Consider the following 26,233-nt stretch of genomic DNA (forward strand, 5'->3'; position numbering starts at 1 on the left):
TTGGAATTAAAAGCAGAAGTAATAACAGGATTTGGCTAGTCAGTCCCTCAGTTGCTGCCTTATTCAGTTCAAACCCAGCTCTTCAGCTCAACTCCATCTTATTCATAACCTTGAAAGCATTAAAAATTAAACTAGCTTTTAAAATTTATTCATGCAATGTAAACACCCCAACAAGGAAAGAAATCACATCCGTTGTGCTCAAAAGGAAGGCAGTGAGTCTCCTGAACTATTTCCGTGCATAGTAGATGACAAAAACAGATCTGGAGAAACTCATCTGCAGAATCCTTGGCGTCAGAGGAACAGATCTTACCTGGAGGTTTGAGAGGTTAAGGAGGCCAATACTAGAGGGCACACATCCAGAAGTGGTGGGGAGGGTGTAAGTAGAAAGGAGATGTGCAAGGCAAGTTTCTTTTTTCCCCTATGGTGGTGGGTGCCTGGAATGTGCTGCCAGAGGTGGGAATGGAGGCAAATACAATAGAAGAGTTGATGAAGGACTCCCATCACAGGTTATGGTATTGAGGCAGGAAAATAGAATTAAAACCAACTTTAGACTAATCATGATCTTGTTAAATGGTGGGACTAATGCAAGGGACCATTTGTCTCACTCCTAATATTCATGTTAGGCATTCCACAGTGATCTTAGTGATAACATCTGTTCCATATTCAGGATGGCTGAGTAGCAGAGTGGTTAGTACAATGCTTTATAGTGTCAGCAACTCAGGTTCAATTCCCACTGTAAGGAGTCAGTTCTCATGACAATCTGGATTTCCTCTGGGTGCTCCAGTTTCTTCCCACAGTCCAAAGGCGTACTTGTTGGTAGGTTAACTGGTTATTGTAAGTCGTCCTGTGATTAGGCTGCAGCTAAATCAGGGATTACTGGGCAGCATGGCTTGAACGGCCAACTCCAATAAATACAAACAAACATCATTCATAGCCCCTGGTCTGCCTGCTCTCCAGTGGTGGGGTCAGTATTTTCCAGACAACTGGTGTTAGCCTAAACCCCCACCCCATTTCTCCTTCTGTGGTAACAGAAGATTATCAATAAATTAATCTCAAGAACATGACAAATAGAATATAGAGCAGTATAGCACAGGAACAGGCCAGCAAAAGAGCAAATCAAAAACTACCAAATATTAACACCTCCTACCTACACCATGTACATATCCCTCCATCTTCCTTACATCCATGTGTCTATCCAAAAGTCTCTTAAAAGCCTCTACCACCATCCCAGGCATCCAAATCTCTCCGATTAAAAAAATTTACCCCTTGCATCCCCCTTGACCCTAACCCTCTCACCCTCTGGTATTAGGTATGTCAACCTTGGGAAACAGATACTCTGTCCACTCTAACTATGCCTCCCAATCTTGTAGACCTCTATCAGATTCCACCACTAGAGAAAACAAACTAAGTTTATCCAGCCTCTCCTGATAGCACTTTCCCTCTAAACCAGGCAGCATCCTGGTAAACCTCTTCTGCACCCCCTCCAAAGCCTCAACATCTTTCTTATAGTGGGGTGACCAGAACTGTAGCCAATACTCCAGATGAGGTCTAACCAGTTTTATAAAGTTGCATCATAATCTGACTTTTGACCTTAATTCCTCGACAAATAAAAGCAAACATTCTATAAACCTTCTTAACCACCTTGTCAACCTGTGTAGCCACTTTCAAAGAACTACGAACTTGGATCCCAAGGTCTCTCTGCTCAGCAACACTGTTAAGGATCTTGCCCTTAACAGTGTACTGTCTCCTTGCATTTACCCTACCAAGGTGCAACATCTCACATTTATCTTGGTTAAACTCCATCTGCCATTTCCCAGCCCATATCTGCAACTGATCTATATCGTGCTGTATTCTTTGCCAGTCTTCTTCACTATCCACAATTCCATCAGGTCATTTATATACATTACAAAGAACAGAAGTTCTAGCACTAATCCCTGCAGAACTCCACTAATTACAGACCTCTGGTTCAATATGTCCCTTTAATCACTATCTTCCGTCTTCTATGTGCAAGCCAGTTCTGAATCCAAACAGCCAATTCACCATGGAGCCCATACATTGTAATCTTCTGGATTAACTTCCCATAAAATCCATGCAGACAACATCCACTGCCCTACCTTCATCAATCTCTCTCGTCACTTTCTCAAAAAACTCAATCAAGTTGGTAAGTCACAACCTGCTTCTCACAAACCTATGCTGGCTCTCCCTAATTAGACCATGGACTTCCAAATGCTCATATATCCTATCCCTAAGAATTTTCTCCAATTTTCTTACAAATCACATGAGACTCACTGGTCTACGGTTCCCAGGATTTTCCCTTGTTCCCTTCTTAAAAAGAGGTACATTAGCCACAAGCCAGTCCTCTGGGACCTTGCCTGTGGCTAGAAAGTACGCAAAGATAATGGTCAAGACCTCAGCAATCTCCTCTCTTGCCTCCTTCAATAACCTGGGGCGAATTCCGACAGGCCCAACACTTCTTCAACCTTGACCTCTAAATGCCTTAACGTATTTATATACTCTGCACTAATCTCCTGGTCCTCCATATCCTTTACCTTGGTAAATACTGAAGCAAAGTACTCAGTAAGTATCTGACATCTGACTCACAATCTCCGCATCTAAGATGTCCCCCCCCCCCCCGCCACCGCCCTTGAGTGGTCCCACCCCTCCCTAGTTATCCTCCTGCTCTTGATGTAGGTATAGTATGGCTTGGGATTCACCTTAAACCTATTTGCCAAGGACCTTTCATGGCCCCTCCTGGCTTTCCCAATTCCCTTCTTTAGTGCTTCTTTATACTCGTCATGTGCTTCATTTGATCCTAACTTCCAAAGCTTTACATACTTCATTTTTCTTCTAGACTAAATTCATTACCTCTCTAGACATTGGACCATTGCTACACCACCAAGAATGCCTACTGTGCTATTCCACCCTCTCACTTCGGAAAGTCTGATCACCTAGCTGTACTTCTACTCCGAGTATAGGCAGAGACAGAAAACTGCAGCACCAGCAGTGAGGACAGAGAAGGTTTGGACAAGGGAAGCTCAAGAGTGCCTACAGGACTGCTTTGAATTGGTGGACTGGACTGTATTCAGGGATTCATCTTCGAACCTGGATGAGTATGCTGCAGTTGTTACCGACTTCATTTAAACCTGTGTGGATGAGTGTGTGCCCACAGAGACTTACTGTACATCCCCAAACCAAAAGCCGTGGATGAACCAGGAGGTATGTCATCTGCTGAAGGCTAGATCTGTGGCATTCAAGTCTGGCGACCCAGGCCTGTACCAGGAAACCAGGTACAATTTGTGGAGGGCTATTTCAAGGGCAAAGAGACACTTGTGAACGAGGTTGGAGGTGACATCGGATGCATGGCAACTCTGGCAGGGTCTGCAAGGTATTACTTCCTACAAAGTGAATGGCAGCGATGAGTTCATCTGGTAGAGAAGCAATGCCTTCCATGCCCGCTTTGAAAGGGGGCAGCTGTGAAAATCCCTACTGCACCTGATGACCTTGAGATGTCCATCTCAGAGGCCGATGTTAGGTTGTCTTTAAAGAGAGTGAACCCTCGCAAGGTGGAAGGTCCCAATGGAGTACCCGGTAAGACTCTGAAAACCTGTGCCAACCAATTAGCAGGAGATCTCAAGGCCAGATGGAATGCACCCTCATGTTCTGAAGGAAGTAGCTGTGGAGATTGCGGAGGCATTAGCGATGATCTTTCAAAAGTCGATAGATTCTGGCATGGTTCCGGAAGACTGGAAGATTGCAAATATCACTCCGCTATTTAAGAAGGGGGCAAGGAAGCAAAAAGGAAATTTCTAGATCTGTTAGCTTGACGTCGGTGGTTGGGAAGTTGTTGGAGTCGATTGTTAAGGATGAGGTTACACAGTACCTGGAGGCATATGACAAGATAGGCAGAACTCAGCATGGATTCCTTAAAGGAAAATCCTGCCTGACAAACCTATTACAATTTTTTGAGGAAATTACCAGTAGGCTAGACAAGGGAGATGCAATGGATATTGTATATTTGGATTTTCAGAAGGCCTTTGACAAGGTGCCACACATGAGGCTGCTTAACAAGATAAGAGCCCATGGAATTACAGGAAAGTTACATACGTGGATAGAGCGTTGGCTGATTGGCAGGAAACAGAGAGTGGGAATAAAGGGATCCTATTCTGGTTGGCTGCCGGTTACCAGTGGTGTTCCACAGGGATCAGTGTTGGGGCCACTTCTTTTTACATTGTACATCAACGATTTGGATTATGGAATAGAGGGCTTTGTGGCTAAGTTTGCTGACGATACAAAGATAGGTGGAGGGGCCGGTAGTGCTGAGGAAACGGAGAGTCTGCAGAGAGACTTGGATAGATTGGAAAAATGGGCAGAGAAGTGGCAAATGAAGTACAATGTTGGAAAGTGTACGGTTATGCACTTTGGCAGAAAAAATAAATGGGCAGACTATTATTTAAATGGGGAAAGAATTCAAAGTACTGAGATGCAACGGGACTTGGGAGTCCTCGTACAGGATTCCCTTAAGGTTAACCTCCAGTTTGAGTTGGTGGTGAAGAAGGCGAATGCAATGTTGGCATTCATTTCTAGAGGAATAGAGTATAGGAGCAGGGATGTGATGTTGAGGCTCTATAAGGCACTGGTGAAACCTCACTTGGAGTACTGTGGGCAGTTTTGGTCTCCTTATTTAAGAAAGGATGTGCTGACGTTGGAGAGGGTACAGAGAAGATTCACTAGAATGATTCTGGGAATGAGAGGGTTAACATATGAGGAACGTTTGTCCGCTCTTGGACTGTATTCCTTGGAGTTTAGGAGAATGAGGGGAGACCTCATAGAAACATTTCGAATGTTAAAAGGCATGGACAGAGTGGCAAAGTTGTTTCCCATGATGGAGGAGTCTAGTACGAGAGGGCATGACTTCAGGATTGAAGGGCGCCTTTTCAGGACAGAAATGCGAAAAAAATTTTTTAGTCAGGGGGTGGTGAATCTATGGAATTTGTTGCCACGGGCAGCAGTGGAGGCCAAGTCATTGGGTGTCTTTAAGGCAGAGATTGATAGGTATCTGAGTAGCCAGGGCATCAAAGGTTATGGTGAGAAGGCAGGGCAGTGGGACTAAATAGGATAAAATGGATCAGCTCATGATAAAATGGCGGAGCAGACTCGATGGGCCAAATGGCCTACTTCTGCTCCTTTGTCTTATGGTCTAAAGCCATGTCCTCTTGTATTGAGCAGTGGTGCCCTGGAGAAGAGGCGCTGGCTATCCACTATTCCTCTTATTATCTTGTACACCTCTATCATGTCTCCTCTCATCCTCCTTCTCTCCAAAGAGTAAAGCCCTAGCTCCCTTAATCTCTGATCATAATGCATACTCTCTAAACCAGGCAGCATCCTGGTAAATATCCTCTGTACCCTTTCCAATGCTTCCACATCCTTTCTATAGTGAGGCAACCAGAACTGGACACAGTACTCCAAGTGTAGCCTAACCAGTTTTATAGAGCTGCACCATTACATCGCGACTCTTAAGCTTCATCCCTCGAATTAAAAAGCTAACACCCCATAAGCTTTCTTAACTACCCTATCCACCTGTGAGGCAACTTTCAGGGATCTGTGGACATGTATCCCCAGATCCCTCTGCTCCTCCCCACTACCAAGTATCCTGCCATTTACTTTGTACTCTGCCTTGGAGTTTGTCCTTCCAAAGTGTACCACCTCACACCTCTCTGGGATGAACTCCATCTGCCACTTCTGCATCCTATCAATGTCTCTCTGCAATCTTTGACAATCCTCTACACTACAACACCACCAACCTTTGTGTCATCTGCAAACTTGCCAACCCACCCCTCTACCCCAACATCCAGGTCGTTAATAAAAATCACAAAAAGTAGAGGTCCCAGAACAGATCCTTGTGGGACACCATTAGTCACAATCCTCCAATCTGAATGTACTCCCTTCACCACGACCCTCTGCCTTCTGCAGGCAAGCCAATTCTGAATCCAGCTGGCCAAACTTCCCTGGATCCCATGCCTTCTGACTTTCTGAATAAGCCTACCATGTGGAACCTTGTCAAATGCATTACTAAAACCCATGTAGATCACATCCACTGCACTACCCTCATCTATATGCCTGGTCACCTCCTGAAAGAACTCTTATCAGGCTTGTTAGACACGATCTGCCCTTCACAAAGCCATGTTGACTGTCCCTGATCAGACCATGATTCTCTAAATGCCCATAGATCCTATCTCTAAGAATCTTTTCCTACAACTTTCCCACCACAGATGTAAGGCTCACTGGTCTATAATTACCCGGACTAAACCTACTACATTTTTTTGAACAAGGGGACAACATTCGTCTCCCTCCAATCCTCCGGTACCATTCCCGTGGACAACGAGGACATAAAGATCCTAGCCAGAGGCTCAGCAATCTCTTCCCGCGCCTCGTGGAGCAGCCAGGCGAATATTCCGTCAGGTCCTGGGGACTTATCCATCCTAATGTATTTTAACAACTCCAACATCTCCTCTCCCTTAATATCAACATGCTCCAGAACATCGACCTCACTCATATTGTCCTCACCGTCATCAAGTTCCCTCTCATTGGTGAATACCGAAGAGAAGTATTCATTGAGGACCTCGCTCACTTCCACAGCCTCCAGGCACATCTTCCCACCTTTATCTCTAATTGGTCCTACCGTCACTCCTGTCATCCTTTTTTTCTTCACATAATTGAAGAACACCTTGGTGTTTTCCTTTACCCTACTCGTCAAGGCCTTCTCATGCCCCCTTCTTGCTCTTCTCAGCCCCTTCTTAAGCTCCTTTCTTGCTTCCCTATATTCCTCAATAGACCCATCTGATCCTTACTTCCTAAACCTCATGTATGCTGCCTTCTTCCACCTGACTAGATTTTCCACCTCACTTGCCACCCATGGTTCCTTCACCCTACCACTCTTTATCTTCCTCACCGGGACAAATTTATCCCTAAAATCCTGCAAGAGATCTCTAAACATCGACCACATGTCCATAGTACATTTCCCTGCAAAAACATCATCCCAATTCACACCCGCAAGTTTTAGCCTTATAGCCTCATAATTTGCCCTTCCCCAATTAAAAATTTTCCTGTCCTCTCTGATTCTATCCTTTTCCATGATAATGCCAAAGGCCAGGGAACAGTGGCCACTGTCCCCCAGATGCTCACCCACTGAGATCTGTGACCTGACCCGGTTCATTACCTAATACTAGATCTAGCATGGCATTCCCCCTAGTCGGCCCGTCTACATACTGTGATAGGAATCCGTCCTGGACACACTTAACAAACTCTGCCCCATCTAAACCCTTGGAACTAATCAGGTGCCAATCAATATTAGGGAAGTTAAAGTCACCCATGATAACAACCCTGTTATTTTTGCACCTTTCCAAAATCTGCTCCTCTGTATCTCTGCTGCTACCAGGGGGCCTATAGAATACCCCCAACAGAGTAACTGCTCCCTACCTGTTCCTGACTTCCACCCATACTGACTCAAAAGAGGATCCTGCTACATTACCCACCCTTTCTGTAGCTGTAATAGTATCCCTGACCAGTAATGCCACCCCTCCTCCCCTCCCCTCCATCCCTTTTAAAGCACTGAAATCCAGGAATATTGAGAATCCATTCCTACCCTGGTGCCAGCCAAGTCTCTGTAATGGCCACTACATCATAATTCCATGTATGTATCCAAGCTCTCAGTTCATCACCTCTGCTCCTGATGCTTCTTGCATTGAGGTACACACACTTCAGCCCTTCTACCTTACTACCTTTACACCATTTATTCTGCTTCTCTTTCCTCAAAGCCTCTCTATATGTTAGATCTGGCTTTACTCCATGCACTTCTTTCACTGCTCTATCGCTCCGGGTCCCATCCCCCTTGCAAACTATGAGATGCAGTTCTGTATTTTCCTACTTACCAGCATTAAAACATCATCTTTTACACAGGCTATGGTCAGCACCTCTGACATAACAGCAGTAGTGGCATCACAGCCATGACCACTCCTATCTCAGTGCACGGCACATACTAGAACAAGGCATGAACAAAGAGCTCCTACTATTATCTATGCCCACCAAAGGCAGCTGCTGGCTCCCCTAAATAATACCAGCTACCTGCACCAACTAAAGCTGAGATTGGACTGTGTATTTTCCCACAAGCAGCCATTGCCAATGAAGGCAGAAATGAATCATAAACCTCCGTGCTGCAGCTTAATGTAAAGAATCCTCCCATACATTCATCTTCAACTTCAGCTGTCCCGGAGGAGGCAGGAGAAAATGTGGAGAAGGGCTGAGAAAGAAGATAAACAGACAATGGAGACTCTTTGTGGGATCAAGTAACAAGAAATCAATAATGAGCTAGATAAGAAAACACTACAAGAAGACCAAAAGAACAATTGTAAGCCAGTAGCCAGTCTCATAAGCAAACCAATTGCAAAGTAGTTATTAAGTTAGGAAAATCCCAACGGTGTTAAAATTAAATTCAATATAGTTCCTGGCTGAACTCTGGGAGTAACAGCTGCCTGCCTGTCTCTTTGGGCCAAATAAGGCTTAATTTCTCTGCCAGTGAGCATCATATTCCTTTTCAGACTTACAGTGGAACATTTATAAGTAGTAAAGTATGGTACAAATGGCAGTTTAATTTCTTCCTGTCAAAATGTTGGAGTTATCAAAGAATTGATTTATTAGGATCACTTCAGTTGACCTCAAGGATGGAGTATCAGAATAAATTTGAAATAGAAATGCACAGTTCCCATCAAATAATATTACAAATGCAAGAATATTTAAATTCATTGGCTAAGCATACCAATCCTCAGGATGCAAAAAGTATTATATCAATGCAATTTTTTCCCTATAATCTTGAAAATAGTACTGGGTTTATAAAAAAAGACCCATGGTTAGGCCAACAGATCCAGTGTGCCTCGAGTATGTTAGCTTAATGTATTGAGTAGTTTGCTGCAATAGTTTACCATGAAATTCAAGACAGCATTTCTAGATGCAGAACATAGAGCTTGGCACAAGAAAAAGGTTTAGAAAATAGACATTACAATTACTATATAACTTCCCCAAACATACTAACAATTCAAACATTTTCCTTAGCCCAAACTTCTATAAAAGCCAAAGCAATTTTAAGACATCTTAAACACTGAGAATTGACTTAATTTATCCAGCCTTTACAAAAGCTTGTTTCACACGAGAAAATGAATCAAAATTGGAAAGGTTTAACCTTCTTCTCCCAATGGCTCTTTCCTCCAAAACCAAACTTTATAGGGCAGCAGTAACTATCTGAAGAGAAATTCTGATATGAAACTTGAGATACATGACTCTCTGTGGAACATTTATATATCAATTTTCTTTATTAGTTTATAACAGTCCAGTCATCATTAGAGGATACTGTAAATATCTTGCTACAAGTTTAATATCTACTCAATCAGAATAGTTTTGGTAACGACAGAGGAGATATCAATTTCTTTCCGCAGGGTGGTCTTCCATCCTGTTTTGAACAGCCTAATGTGGATTAGAAAGGATTTTTAAAAACGGAAACATTAATGTATAAAGCAAATAAGCAACTTCAGTATTAAGTGGTAGCAACTTCTGACGGGACAAGTATTCACGTACTCAATTCACAATGCAACTGAATAGGCAACACAGGAATTGAAACAGTTCTTAAAAGCTTAGCTTTCAAATAAAGTGTTATTTCCTGCATTCATATAGGAGAATACATGTAGTTTCTTCAGAAAAGTGGCTATAGTTTGATAAGGAAGATGTCATACTGCAGCTTGGAATGGAAAGGCAGAGAAAGCAAACAGAAGAGCACAAACCTGGACTGGCTAGACCAGGAGCTCACAAACCTGTGGTATACATATCCGTGGAGCATGCAATTCATCTGGCAGTTTGGAAGAGAAATTATGAGATGATAAAACTTGTAATGCTATTGGTATTCTTGACATGCAAATTCATAAAGTGGTCAATGAATGACAGTGAGCAGTGGTCTCTCCAATGCCTGCTGCCTATTTTGTTGCTAGTGAAGCTGACATGCAGGATGAGTTGGGAATGTGGTCTTGTGCTGCTTTTTGCTCAGATGGGATCTAGTCTGGAGGGATTAAAACCCAATGCACAGATGGCTTTAACTTCAAAACTCTAATATGTATCATCCTGCCACTAATTAAAAAAAATCTCAACTGGGTATTTAAATTTCTTAAAATCCTTTAGTGATATCGATTAAAAGGAATGGTGCCAACAATAGTTTTATAGTTGATGTTAGCAATGACAATGGAGACAAAGTTGATAATGATTCGTGTGAGGTTGGAGATGGATGTCAGGGCAAGAATAACAGCAAATTGAGTGAAGGTAATGGAAGGGGCACGTGGATGTTGTAGTGAGACTGACGACGCTTGGATTGTCATGACAATGTGAAGTATAATCAAAGCTCTACACAATGCAATGCTTTTGAGAAATATAGTAAGCACTGCCAATCTGACAGGGAGATCAAAAGAAGCTGTGAGAAGTGTGGAAAGGTGAGAAGATTCCACGTAAACACTTGCTCTGTTGCCAAACAGAATGTTAAATCAGATGTTTTGACATATGAGAGTGACTCAGAATACAAGATGTGATGTGGGTTTTGTGGCAAGAGATTTGTGATCAAGTTTGCATTAGATCAAGATTTGGGGCATAGCCACCCATGTGATTTAAATGATGAAAAAAGCATCAGTGTAAGAGGCAAGAATGTAAGGAAGGATAGGGTCTTCAGTGTTCATAGTTAAAGTTGAGGCGGTTATTGGAATTGAGGAGTTAATAAAAAGGACATCAAAATATCATGTTAATTACCCAAGAGCTGGGCACTAATCTAATAAATAGATTACGTATAAGAGGAAGACAACTAATTTCGGTCATGGTAGTTGGGCAGTAGATTGTTTGAATCTTGTGGTGATGTGCACTGATAGGGCTACTGTGTCCTGCAGTAATGAGAAGTGCAAGGTCATTGGAGATAACCTTACAGATGATAAGCCCTTGGTAGAGATGAAGACTTTACTAATGAAAGGCATGAGGAGGACAGAAACAAACAGGTTATGAGCTCAGATAATGACAGGATTAGTCACAATACGGATATGGACAAAACTGAATCAGACAGTGATCAGACAAAACATCATTTTATTTGTTTGGATAGAGCATCAAAGATAATCATATGGACAACCAGGGCAGATATTGTCATGCAAAGGTTATTGCTATTCAGGGGAATGCTGGTAGAGGTTTGCAACTGATTGGTAGATCAGTATGCTCAGGTTTGGTAACTTCTAGACTAGTTACAAGAACAAAAAGCAGTTTGTGAAATTGGATCTGACCCTTTCATTACCTTAGTGAAGGATGAGAAATAGGAAGTAGCTCAAAGAATTATACAGTGTCAACATGCCAGGTTTTCTTCAATACACAAAAAGAGGTAACTAAAGGGAGGGGATAGGGCACAGAACCCATTTTGTTCTAGACAGTGGTTGAGCTATATCATCTATAATGGATACAATACTGGTCAACCAAACACAGTTAATGCTGCTATCACAACACCAGGGATCCAGTTGAAATTTAGTTGCTGTTTTTCAGAGCTTCTACATTCTCTCCATGAGTGTGTGGGTTTTCACCAAATGTTCCAGTTTCATTCCATCCCAAAGTGTGTAAGTAGGTTAATTAGCTATTGTAAATTACCCCTTAATCCATAGGTTAATGGGGGAAAAATCAAAAGGGAATTGTTTGATACATTGGAAAGAAATAAAGAGAGGGAAGAAAGACTAATGGCATTACTTTCCTGGGAGCCAGCATCTCCACAATGAATCAAATAGCCTGTCATTTGAAGAATATCCAGGCAGTTGAGTGCATTTAGTTTGTATATTTCTAATTCCACTGCTAATAATACAGTGCTCATTTCTAAGTAACCTGGTTGTAAGCAATTTTGCAGCTTTTAATTAATGTCATTAAATATTTAGTTTCTATGGAAACCTAACTTTCAAATACAATTAGTTAAACTACTACTCTAAGTTAATGCTCTGTAACAGACTCCAAATAGTAGCTCCGCCCCACATCATCAAACATTTCTGCAGCAGTAAGACCCCTCAACTGGAATAAAAACAGAAAATGCTGGAAATATTTAGTAGATTAGACTGCATCCAGGCAGAGAGAAGCAGAATTAACAAATTGGCCCAATGAATGAACTTTATTGATGGATCTGAAACATTTCTCTACTAATGATATATAAGTGTCATACAAAATGTTCCAGCATTTGTTGTTTTCCTTTTGGCTTTCCAAGATCTACTTCCTTTTTGCTTTTTGATTCCTCAATTGAAGCCATTTTGAATTAGATCTTCACAGGATAAAGGTCCTTTTTTAATGTAAATCTGCAAGAGATCAAATTCTAAGCCAAAAGCTTCTAAGCTTTTGCTTCATCACACACAGGCTGAAAACTGTTTAAGATGTTAATCTTAAAGCTATTTAAGAATTGCTTCAGTAAAAATGAGCATCGCTGCAGAACATATGGAAGTCAATGCAGTGTGTCTTCTCCCCCACTGCTGCCATATTTATGTAGAACTGGCATTTGCCAGATTTTCACGAACTGTTAAAGATCTTTTGATGTGAGCAAGAACTTTTCATATGTAGTATTAGCTACAAGGCTTATGGTCAGAATATTTAAGTAAATAGTATTTGGGCATATTGCTCATCCACATATCAAAGTAGAGAACACTCTTAATAATATCTTGATGCCAACTGCTGCTGTGTAACCCAACACTCCTTCTCCTGTTCTTTAAAAACTTGACCATTTTATCAGTCACAGCCATGAGTGCTGCTGACAATGCTTTTGAGGTTTGAAAAAGATCCCCAAGGCTTTCTGATAGATGAATGCTACTGACACAACTCAATCTCCAGAACCTCTAGGAGTGACTGAAGAGACGGCACATTATACCCCATCATCTGTAATTATAGAGTACATTCTATGTATCTAAAACACAAGAATTCTGATACAGTGACTGACCCACAATGCCAATTTACATAATTTATCTGACACCAAGCAAATTTCTAATCACAAAGCTAATGAACACTACTGATGAAGGGAACATGAGGCAGTTAATGCAGACTGGTATTTGTTCTGGCATTTACAATGGTGCTACAAAGTTTGTGAACCCTGTAGAATTTTCTCTATTTCTGCATAAATATGGCGTAAAATGTGATCAGATCTTCACTTAAGTCCTAAAAACAGATAGAGAACCCAATTAAATAACACAAAAACATTATACTTGTTCATTTATTTATTGAGAAAAATCATCCAATATTATATGTATTTGTTGGAAAAAGTATGTGAACCTCTGGGGTAATGACTTCTGCAAAAGCTATTTGGAGGCAGGTTTTCCAATCAATGAGACTGAAAGTGTGGATTGTAGAGGTGCCCTGTCCTATAAAGAAAGACACAGAAAGTCAGGTGACTGACAGATCCCACTCTTCTCTAGGAAGATCTGCTTATGTGCACCATGCCTTGATCAAAACAACTTTCAGTGGATCTTAGAAGAAGAATTGCAGAGATGCATGAAGCTGGAAAAGGCTGCAAAAGCACTTGTAAAGACCTGAATGCTCATCAGTCCACAGTAAGAGAAATTAACTACAAATGGAGACAACTCAGTACTGTTGCTACCCTCCCCAGGAGTGGGCATCCTGCCAAGACCACACTATGCAATGCTGAAGGAGGTGAAAAAGAACCCAAGGGTAACAGCTTACAGAAATCTCTAAAACTTGCTAAACTCTCTATTCATGTGTCCACTATAAGAAAAACACTGAACAAGAATGGTGTCCACGGAGGAAACCACTCCTCTCCGAAGAAAACTTTGCTGCACGCCTCAAGTTTGCGAAAGACCACCTGGGACAATGTTCTGTGGACAGGTGAGACAGAAGTTGAACTTCTTGGGCAAAAATTCACAAAAATGTAATGTTAGATCATCTTTCTCAATAAATAAATGAACAAGTTTAGTGTTTGTTGTGTTATTTATTTTATTGGTTTGTCTTTATCTAGTTTTAGGACTTTTGTGAAGATCTGATCACATTTTAGGTCATATTTATGCAGAAATAAGAGAAAATTCTACAGGGTTCACAAACTTTCTAGCACCACTGTAGCTATATGTTGTTTGGTCTGTACTTCAATATTTGTTGTTGGCAAAAAAAGTCTAAAAAAAATCTAAATAATCTACATGATTAAACATCTATGCCATAATCATCTAAATAAAAATCAGCCAAAAACCATTTATCATTGCTTAACAAGAAAGCAGGAGAAAGAGTGAACTCACAGCATTTTAGATTAAGTTCACCATATTCTTTAACCTGCAGGTACTACTGGAAATTTCAACACCACAGTACAAACCATTCATATGATTTGCTCAATGTATTTCCATAGTTCTGAGGATACTGAACATTTGAAATAAGGAGGGAACTTTGTTTGTTCTCCGAGTAAAAAGTCTATACATTGCAAAAGCTTTCCAATAATGAATCATTTTTAAATCTAAGGAGTGCTTGTTCCCAGTGAAATGCAATTTTAAAAAACACCTTTTAAACTTACAACATTTAGACTAAAATCTCTGTGGATACTAAGCCCAAAATATAAGCTCAGTTAGCTTGCAATAAACCCTGAGCAGAGACGAAATCCAGCTGTTTTCAAGAGAAGCAAGCACACCATTAAAGAACAGCAGAGACAAACAAAGTAAGGGGCTGGTGTTATACTGTTCCATAAGCTCAGATTGCAATGGTGTGATCACAATAGTCCACAGTTGACAGGGAGAAAAAGCAGAAGGCGGCAAAAAGCCTTAACACTGTTTCACTTGCTATCCCAGACTGGTAATATGCACAAAGAACAACCTGCCACAATCCTGGAAATTCTTTAGTATACCTGAATGTGTTTTCTCTTGTGAAAGTGGCCAGTGATGTAGTAAATATACACAACCACAAATGAAACAAGGAAAATTTCCTGAGAACAGAACTACTGTAGCACTCTAGTGGCTTCCATTTGCCTTTGATTAACTTGGAAATGTTAACCTTATATATAATATATATATAATCTTTATTTAAATGTAAACAGAACAGGAACCATTAAAAGATATGGCTCCACAGAGGAAGGGGGAAATAGTGACAGCTGTGGTCCTTTCAAGTAACATTTTTGCCCAATCACCTTGTGCCCTTCCACAGATTAGTCTTTAGTCTTTGTGCCCATCGAGGGGAAATACTCCACACTAAAACAAAATGTTAAACATCATGCACCTAACAAGATCGTCCCCCTTTGTGAAATGGTCTCGAGAAAGGCATTTCCTTAAAGTTTCTGTTGTTGGGTTTGATTGGACCCCTTGACCCACCCTCCCACCACCCTACCCCTCCCACCTCCCCACTGAATGTACCCTGGGCTGGAAACCTTATTGCCAAGTTGCAGATATGTGATGCTGCTGTAGGTTTCCCCAGTGAAGGCCAGCTTCACTGGTTCATTTCTCCAACTCTTCTGTCTGTGCTGAATGCTGGTGTACTGAAGACTGCACGTGGCCCATGCAGGTGCCTCTGGAAATTCTGTCTTGCTCCAGATGTGTTGGCAGCGGTTGTGCAAGTGATACCGTCGGTATGACTGCTGCTGGGACGATGATGCTGTGATTGGAGCTCTTCAATGTCAAATCTTGCGTAGGTAGAAGTGGCTTCAGGATGCTGACCAGACAGAAAGCAGAACCGCTTTTTGGTATAAAGTTCACTTTGTTTTTATCTGGGCAGAAGAACTGGGGAATTTCATGCAGCTGCTTTGGTCTGAAATCAAGAAAATGCAGAATTAGGCAAAAGAATTTTTAAAAAAATTCAGCCTGTCTTCAAAGTTAATCAATAGAAAGCTTGTTTCCAGTGTAGGTCATAGGTTTCAGTAGGTCAGCCTTGTAGAGCAATGGATCACTAAACCATGTCACTGTTCAAAGAGAATAGGCAAGTTCTCCACTGATCGAATTGCATTAGTCAGCATTAACATGTTGTATTAAATAGTCAGCATTAAACCAGTGTTAATACTGATGTGGAACCCACCTCACCAACTACTACATACATGACTTAACATCACTTTATGCACATACAATCAGCCTATGTATATGACAGTTGTACACTATGTTTTATGGGATTACTCTTATAATTTTACAGTGGATCCTGGTTAATTGGGTCATCCATTAATTGAGGCAGCTGCTTATTTGGGACAACTCTTACAGAACAGCAGCTAATCGCAAAAATAGCCAGGATTCCCTTCATTTATTTGGGACACTATGCCACATTTGGGAGAAGAAGACTGTTGCCAAACACTTTCTAACCAACATCAGTTACTCGTGTGGCCATTAAGACACTATAAGGTGCTTAGAGCGAATGTTTTTTAAATAGCATCAGTTGCATGTGTGTTCAAAAACCAGTGATTTTTGTCACTGATAGTTGGCAAGAAACATGCAGTAAGACAATTTGGAACTGTTTTGCTCACTGTAGATTCAAGCATTCCAGGCTTGGACATGTAAGAAATGGGCAGGTGTGAAATGAAACAATTTCACTACTTCAACAACTTAGGAACTATGAAGAATTTGAAGCTATCAACAATCTTCTTGAATGTTACAATGAAAATGAAGATATGGAGAATGCAATCATCAAAATCATTATACGAAGGCAGTCCATTATATACACTAGGCGTCTGTGCTGATTTTGTTCACGTACAATCAATCAAAAGAACATGCAGAGTACACTGGATGAACTCTCTAACTATTAGGGACTACAGTTTTATAGTATTGTTAGTGTTTTTATTTGCTCTGTATTTCATTTAACTACATAAATAGTACTCTGTTAAATGGTAGTTTGCCATTTGTATACCTTTTAAATATTTAAATGAAACTTCAGCCCAGTGCCGGTTGTGGTGGTGGAAGCGGATACAACAGAATCTTTTAAGAGCTCTTAGATAGGTACATGGAGCTTAGAAAAATAGAAAGCTATGCGGTAGGGAAATTCTAGACAGTTTCTAGAGTAGGTTATATGGTCTGCAGAACATTGTGAGACGAAGGGCCTGTAATGTGCTGTAAATTTCTATGTTTAACACTGATGTAAGACTTAAAATTCGTGTTTGGAATGGCCAAGTCAGAGTCCAAACCTTAACCCAATTGAGATGCTGTGCCATGACCTGTTCATGCAAGGTATCCCAGAAATATTGGTGAACTGAAACAGTTTTGTATGGAGGAATGGTCTAAAATTCCCTCTTGCTGTTATGCAAGTCTGCTCAGCAGCTACAGAAAATGTTTGGTGGAGGTTATTGCTGCTAAAGGAGGTTCTACCGGTTATTAAATACCAGGGTTTACATACTTTTTCCTGTCTGCACTGTGAATGATTAAACAATGTGTTCAATAAAGACATGAAAAGTATAATTGTGTATTACTAATTTAGGCAGATTACGTTTATTATTCTGACTTAGATGAAGATCAGTCTAACATTTTGTGTGTAATTTTTGCAGAAAACCAGGTAATTGCAAAGGGTTCACAAACTTTTTCTTGCAACTGTAGGTATTGTTGTTGTCCAGGTAGTCCAAGGCTGAGAGAAGAGCCAATGAGTTTGCATCCACTGTGTAAACCTGTTGTGGTGTTCTGCAAACTGTGGTGGGTCCAGGTCCTTACTCAGGAAGGAATTAATTCTAGTCATGACCAACATCTCAAAGGAATTCATCACAGTAATTGTGAATGCTGTTGGGTAATTGTCATTGAGGCAGCTCACCCTGTTCTTCTAAGGCACTGGTATGATTGATGCCCTTTTGAACCAGATTGGGACTTCTGACTGCAGCAGTGAGAGATTGAAGATGTCCTTGAACACTCCAGCCAGTTGGTTGGCTCAGGTTTTCAATGCCCTACCAGGTACACCATTGGAGTCTGAAGCCTTGTCAAAATTTACTTTCTTGAAAAATGTTCTGACATTGACCTTTGAGACAGATATTACAGGGTTGCCATTGGCTGCAGGGATTTGCTCAGGTAGTTTTATTCTCCTTTTCAAAGCATGCATAAAAGATATTTAGCTCGTTGGGGAGTGAAGTTATGGGGAAAAGGCAGATAGGTGGAGATGAGTCTATGGCCAGATCAGCCATGATCTTATTGAATAGCAGAGCAGGCTCGATGGGCCAGATGGCCTACTCCTGCTCCTATTTCTTATATTCTTATGTTCATCACAGCCACTTATAAAGTTAGGTTTTGTCTGATAAAAGGTAATGGCCTGCAAAGCCTGCCAGAGCTGACATGCATCTGATTACATCTCTAACTTCACTCGGAACTGCTTTTTCATTCTTAAGATAGCCATTCGTACGTTATGCCTGGACGTCTTACAGAAAGTTAGATCACTCGATTTGAAAGTCACAAATCTGAAAACCACGAATAAGCAGACTGTTAATCTCCTGGTTCATCATGGCTTCTGGTTTGGGTATGTCCAGTATGTTCTCAAAGGCACACACTCACCCACAAAGATCTTGATGAAGTGGGTAACAACTGTGGCATATTCCTTCAGATCAGAAGATGAATCCTAATGTGATCCAGTTAAGTGATTCAAAGCAGTCCTGCTAGTGTATCTCAGACTCTCTTGATCATATCTTTGTGGTCCTCATCACTGGTGCTCAGTCCTCAGTCTCTGCCTGTGCGCCAGGTGTAGAAGTACAGCCAGGCGATAAGACTTGTCAAAGTGCAAGCATAGGATGGGATGGTAAGCGTTCAAGATGGTTGTGTAACACTAGTCAAGGATGTTGACTTCTCTGATTCTACAGGCAACATGTTGTTGGTAGTTGGTCAGAGACTGCTTCGAGATGGTCTAGCTGAAGAACCTCACAAAGGAAATGCAAGTGAAAAAGCGATGGGCTTGGAGACAAGATAGGCTGCTGAACTGGGCAGTGAAATTAAATGCAGAGAATACACATATAGGACAAATGAACTGGCCAAATAATTTTAAAATGGGACAATTCTAAAGGGGAACAAAAAGGCAAATTGTTGAAGGACAATTCCAAGAAAGCAATTAAAAACCATATGATATCCTGGGTATAATATGAGAAAGTAGTTTAGGGGATTGAGGGGGGTCTCTCACACACACACACACACACCTACCTACATATAGGGTGCCACGGTACCTTAGCAGTTAGTGCAACAGCATTACAGCTCAGGACTTTCCAGAGTTTGGAGTTCAATTCCTACACCATCTGTAAGGAGTCTGTACATCTTCCATGTGGAATCTGTGGGTTTTCCCCGAATGCTCTGGTTTCTTCCCATAGTCCAAAGACATAACGAGTAGGTTAACTGGTCTTTGTAAATTATCCTGTGAGTAGGTTTGGGGTAAATCGGACTTGTCAGGGCTGCTGGGGCAGCATGGCTCGAAGGGCCAGAAGGGCATACTCTGTGCTTTATAGATAGACTGTTTAGATAGATAGATAAAATCAAGAAAGGAATATTGAACTTTTGTAAACACCAATTCACCTTAACCAATTCTGGATAGTGGACTTTACGAAGGATGCAATGAAGAGGATGCAGTAGAGATTTAATGGAAAGATTCTAGAGATGAAGGACTTGAGATGCAGCACAAGGTTGGATGAAGGTCTTCTCGGGCAGGATGGGAGGAGATTTGACAGATATCCAAAATTACAAAGGCTCTGGACAAAATGAAAGTAATATGGGAGAAGGGTGTTGAGATGAAACAAGAGAGACAGAATTGGTGTGAATAACAAAAGAACCAAAAGAGACAAGAAAATACTTTCCCAAAGTTTAGCAAGTCCCACTTCCTAAAGAGTGGTGGAGGCCAATCCATGAGGCACTAAAGAAACACCTTGGCTTTGGGGAAAACCAAGAAACAACTCTAAATGTTCCTATGAATTATAAAGAAGTTAACACGAGTTCAACTCTTCATATCATATGATGTCATGATTTGAACAGCATTTTTAACCACTACATAAATTGCAATTTATCCAAAATAACATACCAAGTGAAATTAAGGATGGGCAAAAAAGTGTAAATTCTTCCTTGCAAGCAAAAGTCACGCACGACATATATATTAATGCTTTATGACCATAAGATGTTGGAGTAGAATTAGGCCAATCAAGTCTGTTCCAACATTCATTCGTGGTTCATTTATTATCACTCTTAACCCCATTCTTCTGCCTTTTCCCAGTAACCTCTGACAATGTTACTAACCAAGAATCTATCAACCCCCACTTTAAATATATCCAATGACAGCCTCCACAGCTGTCTGTGACAATGAATTGCACAGATTCCACTCCTTCTGGCTAAAAATATTCCTTCTCATCTCTGTTCTAAAGGGACATCCTTTCAATCTGAGGCGATGTCTTTTGCTCCTAGACTCTCCCACAACTGGAATTACTCTTTCCGTCCACCTTATCCAGTGGCTCCATGCTTCCAATTACCAGTTCTTCGCCTTTCTCACATCCAGCAAAGATTGGAAGATCGCTCGCCTAAAGACCACAGAACCTGCCGTCTCCAACGCCAGCAACTACGGATGTCCCCAAACCATGATCCCTACTGCTGACCTCAATGGTTCTAACAATCTTGCGCAAATTCAGAACCCAGACTCCACCGCTATCAATGTGGGTTCTAACGACTTCTGACAGTGCCTATTGCACAACCTCCAATCCCGACTCCAGCCTGGACATTGACCGACAGCGCCCCCAAGTTGGGACTTAATGCGCTGCCGCTGGAACGCTAGTCTCCCCTTCCCCAATCACCACTCTACAATCCTGTATCTCTCAGGTCACACTGCCAGCTCTTGGACCCTTGGAGACTCCATCTTCTTCTCATCCCACCTTCTCTGAACAACTCAACCCCTCCCCCTCTCCTCAGACACTACCAACCCCCTTCCCATCTCTGATTCCAGCTGTCATCCATGGCGGGTTTTCAACAACCTCTCTGACCTTCCCCTTTCTGAGGCAGAACGTTCTGTTCTCAGAAAAGGCCTCACCTTTGCCCCCCTACGTCCACACGTCAGTGAGTTCCACACCTCCATGATGCTGAGCTCTTCCTCTGCTGCCTCTATCTCTGTGCCTACTTCCTTGACAAAGACTCTCAAGCCAACACCAATGACCCTTTCTCCTGTCTTCAACCCTCTCCTCTTCCTGGAGGCCCCACTCTGGTGTTCTGCCTGCTCACTCTTTCCAAACACACTGCTCTCTACTCTCTCTGCACTAATCCTAACATCACCATCAAACACATAGAAAAGGGGGGCAATGTAGCAGATGAGGCCAGGCAACAACTCTCGACACCTCCTTTTACTTACCCCTTAAACAGTACCCAATAAGGAGCAGCAGACCATTGTCTCCTACACCATCACTGACCTCTGGGGATCTCCCATCCACAGCCACCAACCTCAGGGTTTCCTTAATCCCACACCTCCTGTTTCTACTTCACAAACTTGCCTGTCCAGGTAGACCCATTGTTTCTGCGTATTCTTGCCCCACCAAACTTACACAGTGCCTATAAAAAGTATTCACCCCCTTGGAAACTTCTATATTTTTTCGTTTTACATTGAATCACAGTGGATTTACTTTGGCTTTTTGACACTGATGAACCAAGAAAGACCCTTTCGTATCAAAGTGAAAACAGATCTTTAGAAAGTGATCTAAATTAATTACAAATATAAAACACAAAATAATTGATTGCATAAGTATTCACCCCCTTTAATATGACACACCAAATCATCACTGGTGCAGCCAATTGGTTTTCAGAAGTCACATAATTAGCTGGTATTTCTTCCTCCACTTCCCAACTTCTTACTCTGACTTCCCATCTTTTTTCTCCAGTCCTGATGAAGGGTCTCAGCGCAAATAGTCAATTGTTTACTCCTTTCCATAGACGCTGCCTGGCCTGCCGAGTTCCTCCAGCATTTTGTGTTTTGTCCACTCTATCCAGGCCTTTCAATATTCGGTAGGTTTCAATAAGACCCCCTTATTCTTCTAAATTCCAGTGAGTACAAGGCCATCAAATGATCCTCATATGTTAATCCTTTTATTCCTGGAATCATCATTCTGTGAACCTCCTCTTGGGCCTCTTTTTTTCTTAGATAAGGGGCCCAAAACTGCTCACAATACTCTAAAGTGTGGTCTGACCAGTGCCCCTTACATGCTTGCTTTTATATTCTAGTTCTCTTGAAATGAATGTTAACATTGCATTTTACTTCCTTATTACAAATTCAACCTGTGAGTTAACCTATAGGGAATCCTACACTAGGACTAAGTCCCTTTGCACCTCCGATTTCTGAATTATCTCGCCATTTAGAAAATAGTCTATATGCCTTTATTTCCTCTACCAAAGTGCATGATGGTACAATTCCTATACTATATTTCATCTACCACTTCTTTGTCAATTTTCCCAGCTATCCAAGTCCTCCTGCAGACTCCATGCTTCCTCAACACGACCTACCCCTTCACCTATCTTTGTATGATCTACAAACTTGGCCACAAAGCCATCAATTTCATCATCTATTCTAGACCATTAATATATAACATAAAAATTAGCACAGCCAATTCCAACTCCTCCAGAACATCAGTAGTCACTGGCAGCCAATCAGAAATAGCCCCTTTTAGCCCATCTTAGCCTTCTACCAGTCAACCTTCTAACCATGCTAGTATCTTTCTTGTGATACCATGGGATCTTGTTTAGCTGCCTCATTTGTGGAACCTTGTCAAAGGCATTTTGAAAATCAATAAGCAACATCCACCTATCCTGCCTGTTACTACCACAAAGAATTCCAACAGATTTCTCAGGCAAGATCTCCCCTTGTGGAAACCATGCTGGTTTTGGTTTATTTTATCATATACAGTAATTGTGGTTAATTGGGACACATCGAGACCTGTACATTTTGGCCCAATTAAGCAGCTGCCCCAATCATGGAAGTAGTTAAAAAGATTAAAAAAAGGACAAACTACCATTTAATTGAGTAAAAATCTAAGTATTTAAATGAAATACAGAACAGATTAGAACACCACCAATGCAACTACAATACTATAAAACCGTGTATTAGTTCCTAATAGTTATCAACGAAGGAATTCATCCATTTTACGCTGCTGTGTATGTATGGGGTGTTCCAGTAGGGATATCACCTCTGGTGAAGGGACAGCTTAGTCACCTTTAGTCTCTACCAGACACTCAGCTCTCACCTGTGTCTCCAAGTAGCTGCTTGTACGCAACCACAGCTGCACACCGTTTTGACTGCAGGCTAAACCAGGTAAAAGTAGCTGGTGGGCCTCATACCCCAGTGAAATAGGGACACGCCTGCCTTAGCGTGTGAAGTTAGCTCTGGCGGACTGGGCAGATGAGATAAACAGTGAAATCCCACAGCCAAGAAGGCAGTTCTGCAATGCTCTGTGGAGAGCAAAGGGCATGATAAGGTACAGAAGAAGTCATGATCATCCACTGCAACCAAGACAGACCCCTGTTCATGGCAATTTCTCATACCACTGGAGTCAGACTTCTGAGGTCGAGACAGTGGAACTGCCCCAGTGCAATGGCTTTAAAGACACTCCCACACAGATTTTACTGTCATCAGCCGATATGATGAATAACCAACATGCTGCTGCGTCCTTTTGATTGACTATAAATGAATAAAATTAGCACAGGCACCTAGTGCTGATAATGGACTACTTTCATCCAATTCTTTTGAAGATTGCATCTTCTAAATCTTCATTTTCATTGTAATGTTCAAGGTGATTGTCAATACCTGCAAATTCTTAACTTGTGAAGTTGTTTCATTTTCACTCCTGGCCTTTCCTGGCATCTCCAAGCCTGAATGCTTGAAACCACAGTGAGCAAAACAATCCGACATTGTCTTATTTCTTGCCAACTATCAGTGACAAATATCACTGCTTTTTGAACACAAACATATGCAACTGATTTAAAAACTGTTCACTCTAAGCACAGTGTAGCATCTAACAGCCACAGAAGTGCACTTGACTGACACTAGTTAGAAACTGTTTGACAACAGTTTCCTGTCACAATTGTGGCATGGTGCCCAAATAAATTACGGTAATCCTGGCTATTTTCTCCATTAGCTTCTGTTCTGTAAGAGTTGTCCCAAATAAGCAGCTGCCCCGATTAATGAATGGCTCATTTAATTGGAATCCACTGTACTTACAGGCAATCCGAACCCTTATCCTTAATAATGGACTCTAAAATCTTACCAACCAATGAAGTCAGGCTAAAATGATTACTAAATTCTTGTTCAGAGAAACGAACACTTCACTCTAAACTATAAAAATTCAATGCACTTCACCATGTGCTGTTTTGACCAATGAAAAATCTAAATTGTGGGATGCCCCAGCACATCTCTGGGTGTGTTGGTTGTTAATGCAAACAATGCATTTCACTGTATGTTTCGATGTGCATGTGATAAATAAATTAATCTGAATGTAAGTGGAGTAGTCTCAAGTACCCTCAAGATTCTACATACCATTCCACGCTCCTGCCCCAATAATGGATCAATAAGCACCCCTAACTGGTCACCCTCAATAACAAACCAATAAGCACTACAAGTCAAGGTATCCTTTCCAGCACAAGATTCAAACACTGTTCAAAAGAAAAAAAATGCCCATCAAGTTATTTTAATCCTAATGATTAATCCTTTGAGAGAAGGGTAGTGCAGTCTGATGTGACCAGAATGAACATTAAATTTTCCTGAATGCTATTGGTATTTCGCTTTGCTTTGGAAACTGAAGTAGAAAACCTCAGTTTATTAAAGAACAATGCGTAGCACAGCAAATACTGCTCCTCGTCATTTAACAAAGGACACTTTTGATGGCATCATTTCTGGTTTATCTGCCACCTTTGTGCCTCTCATTGTCATTCTGGAGACGTGCAGTCGTTTCATCCCTCGTCTCTTCATCTCTTCTGCTGTTTGCTGTTTGTCTCTGATCCTGGAGACGTGCATGCCTCTCCTCCTCTGTCTCTTCTTCTCTAATCTTTTTTTGTCCTGACTCTTTGATCCTGGAGTCATGCGGCCCTGACCTCATCCGATTCTTGTTCTCTCCCTCTCCTTGCCGCTTCCGGATGACATTTGGCATCAGCCGTAATGTCCCCCTTCGCTTTTGACGCGGCTTAATTAGGCTGACCTTTTTTTTTTACCCTAATGCTGGATAGAAGATACGAAGCACTAACACCAAAGGATGCTCATTATTCTTGATGACGAGGTTGGTGTTCTCCTAAATGGACGTGATATAGTCACCGCTGTCCTTTGACTGCAGCAAAGGGTTTTATGGGTGTCTCAAAGTACTTCATTACAATAAGATTTAATTATCTCTTATTGATGGGTGGCAGGTAGATCTGTCCCAATCCTGCACATGTTGATGGTGATGAGCAGAATGTGACCCCTCAAAATAGAGCTGCCCTGCCCTTTTGCTCTGGTAGGTATCACTGCTGAGGTTGGCCGTACACTTGCGTCAGGCTGTTGCGTCCTGATTTCCATGATGGCCAATCAGGTCTCGGGTGAAAGCCAGCATGTTGATTTTTGGCGAATGTGCAATTTTACACAAATATATAACCCTGAACTTTGCCTGCATTCTGTAAGTCAGCACATTTTAATTCCATTTAGCTAAAAATAGTGCCGCTGTAATACACCGTTTGCGCTAATTGGAGGTCAGAAACAGACATAGCATGAGAGTTTTAGTAGTATATAGACAATCGTAGCAATTTGGAATCAAATAAAACGTGTACATGGACGCAAGTGACAGGAAATTTTCACAACACCAAAATATTTATTTTGGTCCTGATGAAGGGTCTTAGCTCGAAACATTGACAGCTTATTTCCCTCCATTGATACTGCCCAACTTGCTGATCTCCTCCAGCATTTTGCGTGTTGCTCGAGGTTTCCAGCATCTGCAGGATCTTGTGTTTACCAGAATACTCAAGTCTCACATTACAAATAAGAGATTAACTAACATGGAGCTAATTTACATACATCTTGGTATTAGGGCGCAATCAATGCCACACTACTTTCTGTGAAAATCTGACGAGAGAATGACATTTAAGGAAATGCATTATCATGAGGGAGATGGCAAAATCCTCTTAGAAAAAGAGGAAAAGCAGCCAAACAAATTAGTAGACACTAATTGGAATTATTCCATTTTTTATAGCTCTAAGGCACGAACAACAGGCACAAATTAAATAGTTAATAAGCTTAGGCACTATATGTAGCCTCATACTTA

General features: G+C 41.4%; 1 protein-coding gene across 2 annotated transcripts in view; it reads right to left on the reverse strand.

Moving 5' to 3' along the window:
* Positions 1-15,409: 15,409 nt before the first annotated feature.
* Positions 15,410-26,233, reverse strand: part of LOC140199337 (protein FAM117B-like) — a 226,413-nt gene continuing 215,589 nt past the window's right edge. For both annotated transcript variants that reach the window (XM_072261202.1, XM_072261201.1), the window contains one exon: positions 15,410-15,810. In XM_072261202.1, coding sequence (XP_072117303.1) covers positions 15,501-15,810 — 310 coding nt within the window. In that variant the 3' untranslated portion in view covers positions 15,410-15,500. The remainder of the gene's footprint in view (positions 15,811-26,233) is intronic.

This window comes from Mobula birostris, chromosome 6 (assembly GCF_030028105.1).
Source record: "Mobula birostris isolate sMobBir1 chromosome 6, sMobBir1.hap1, whole genome shotgun sequence".
Taxonomy (NCBI): Eukaryota; Metazoa; Chordata; class Chondrichthyes; order Myliobatiformes; family Myliobatidae; genus Mobula; species Mobula birostris.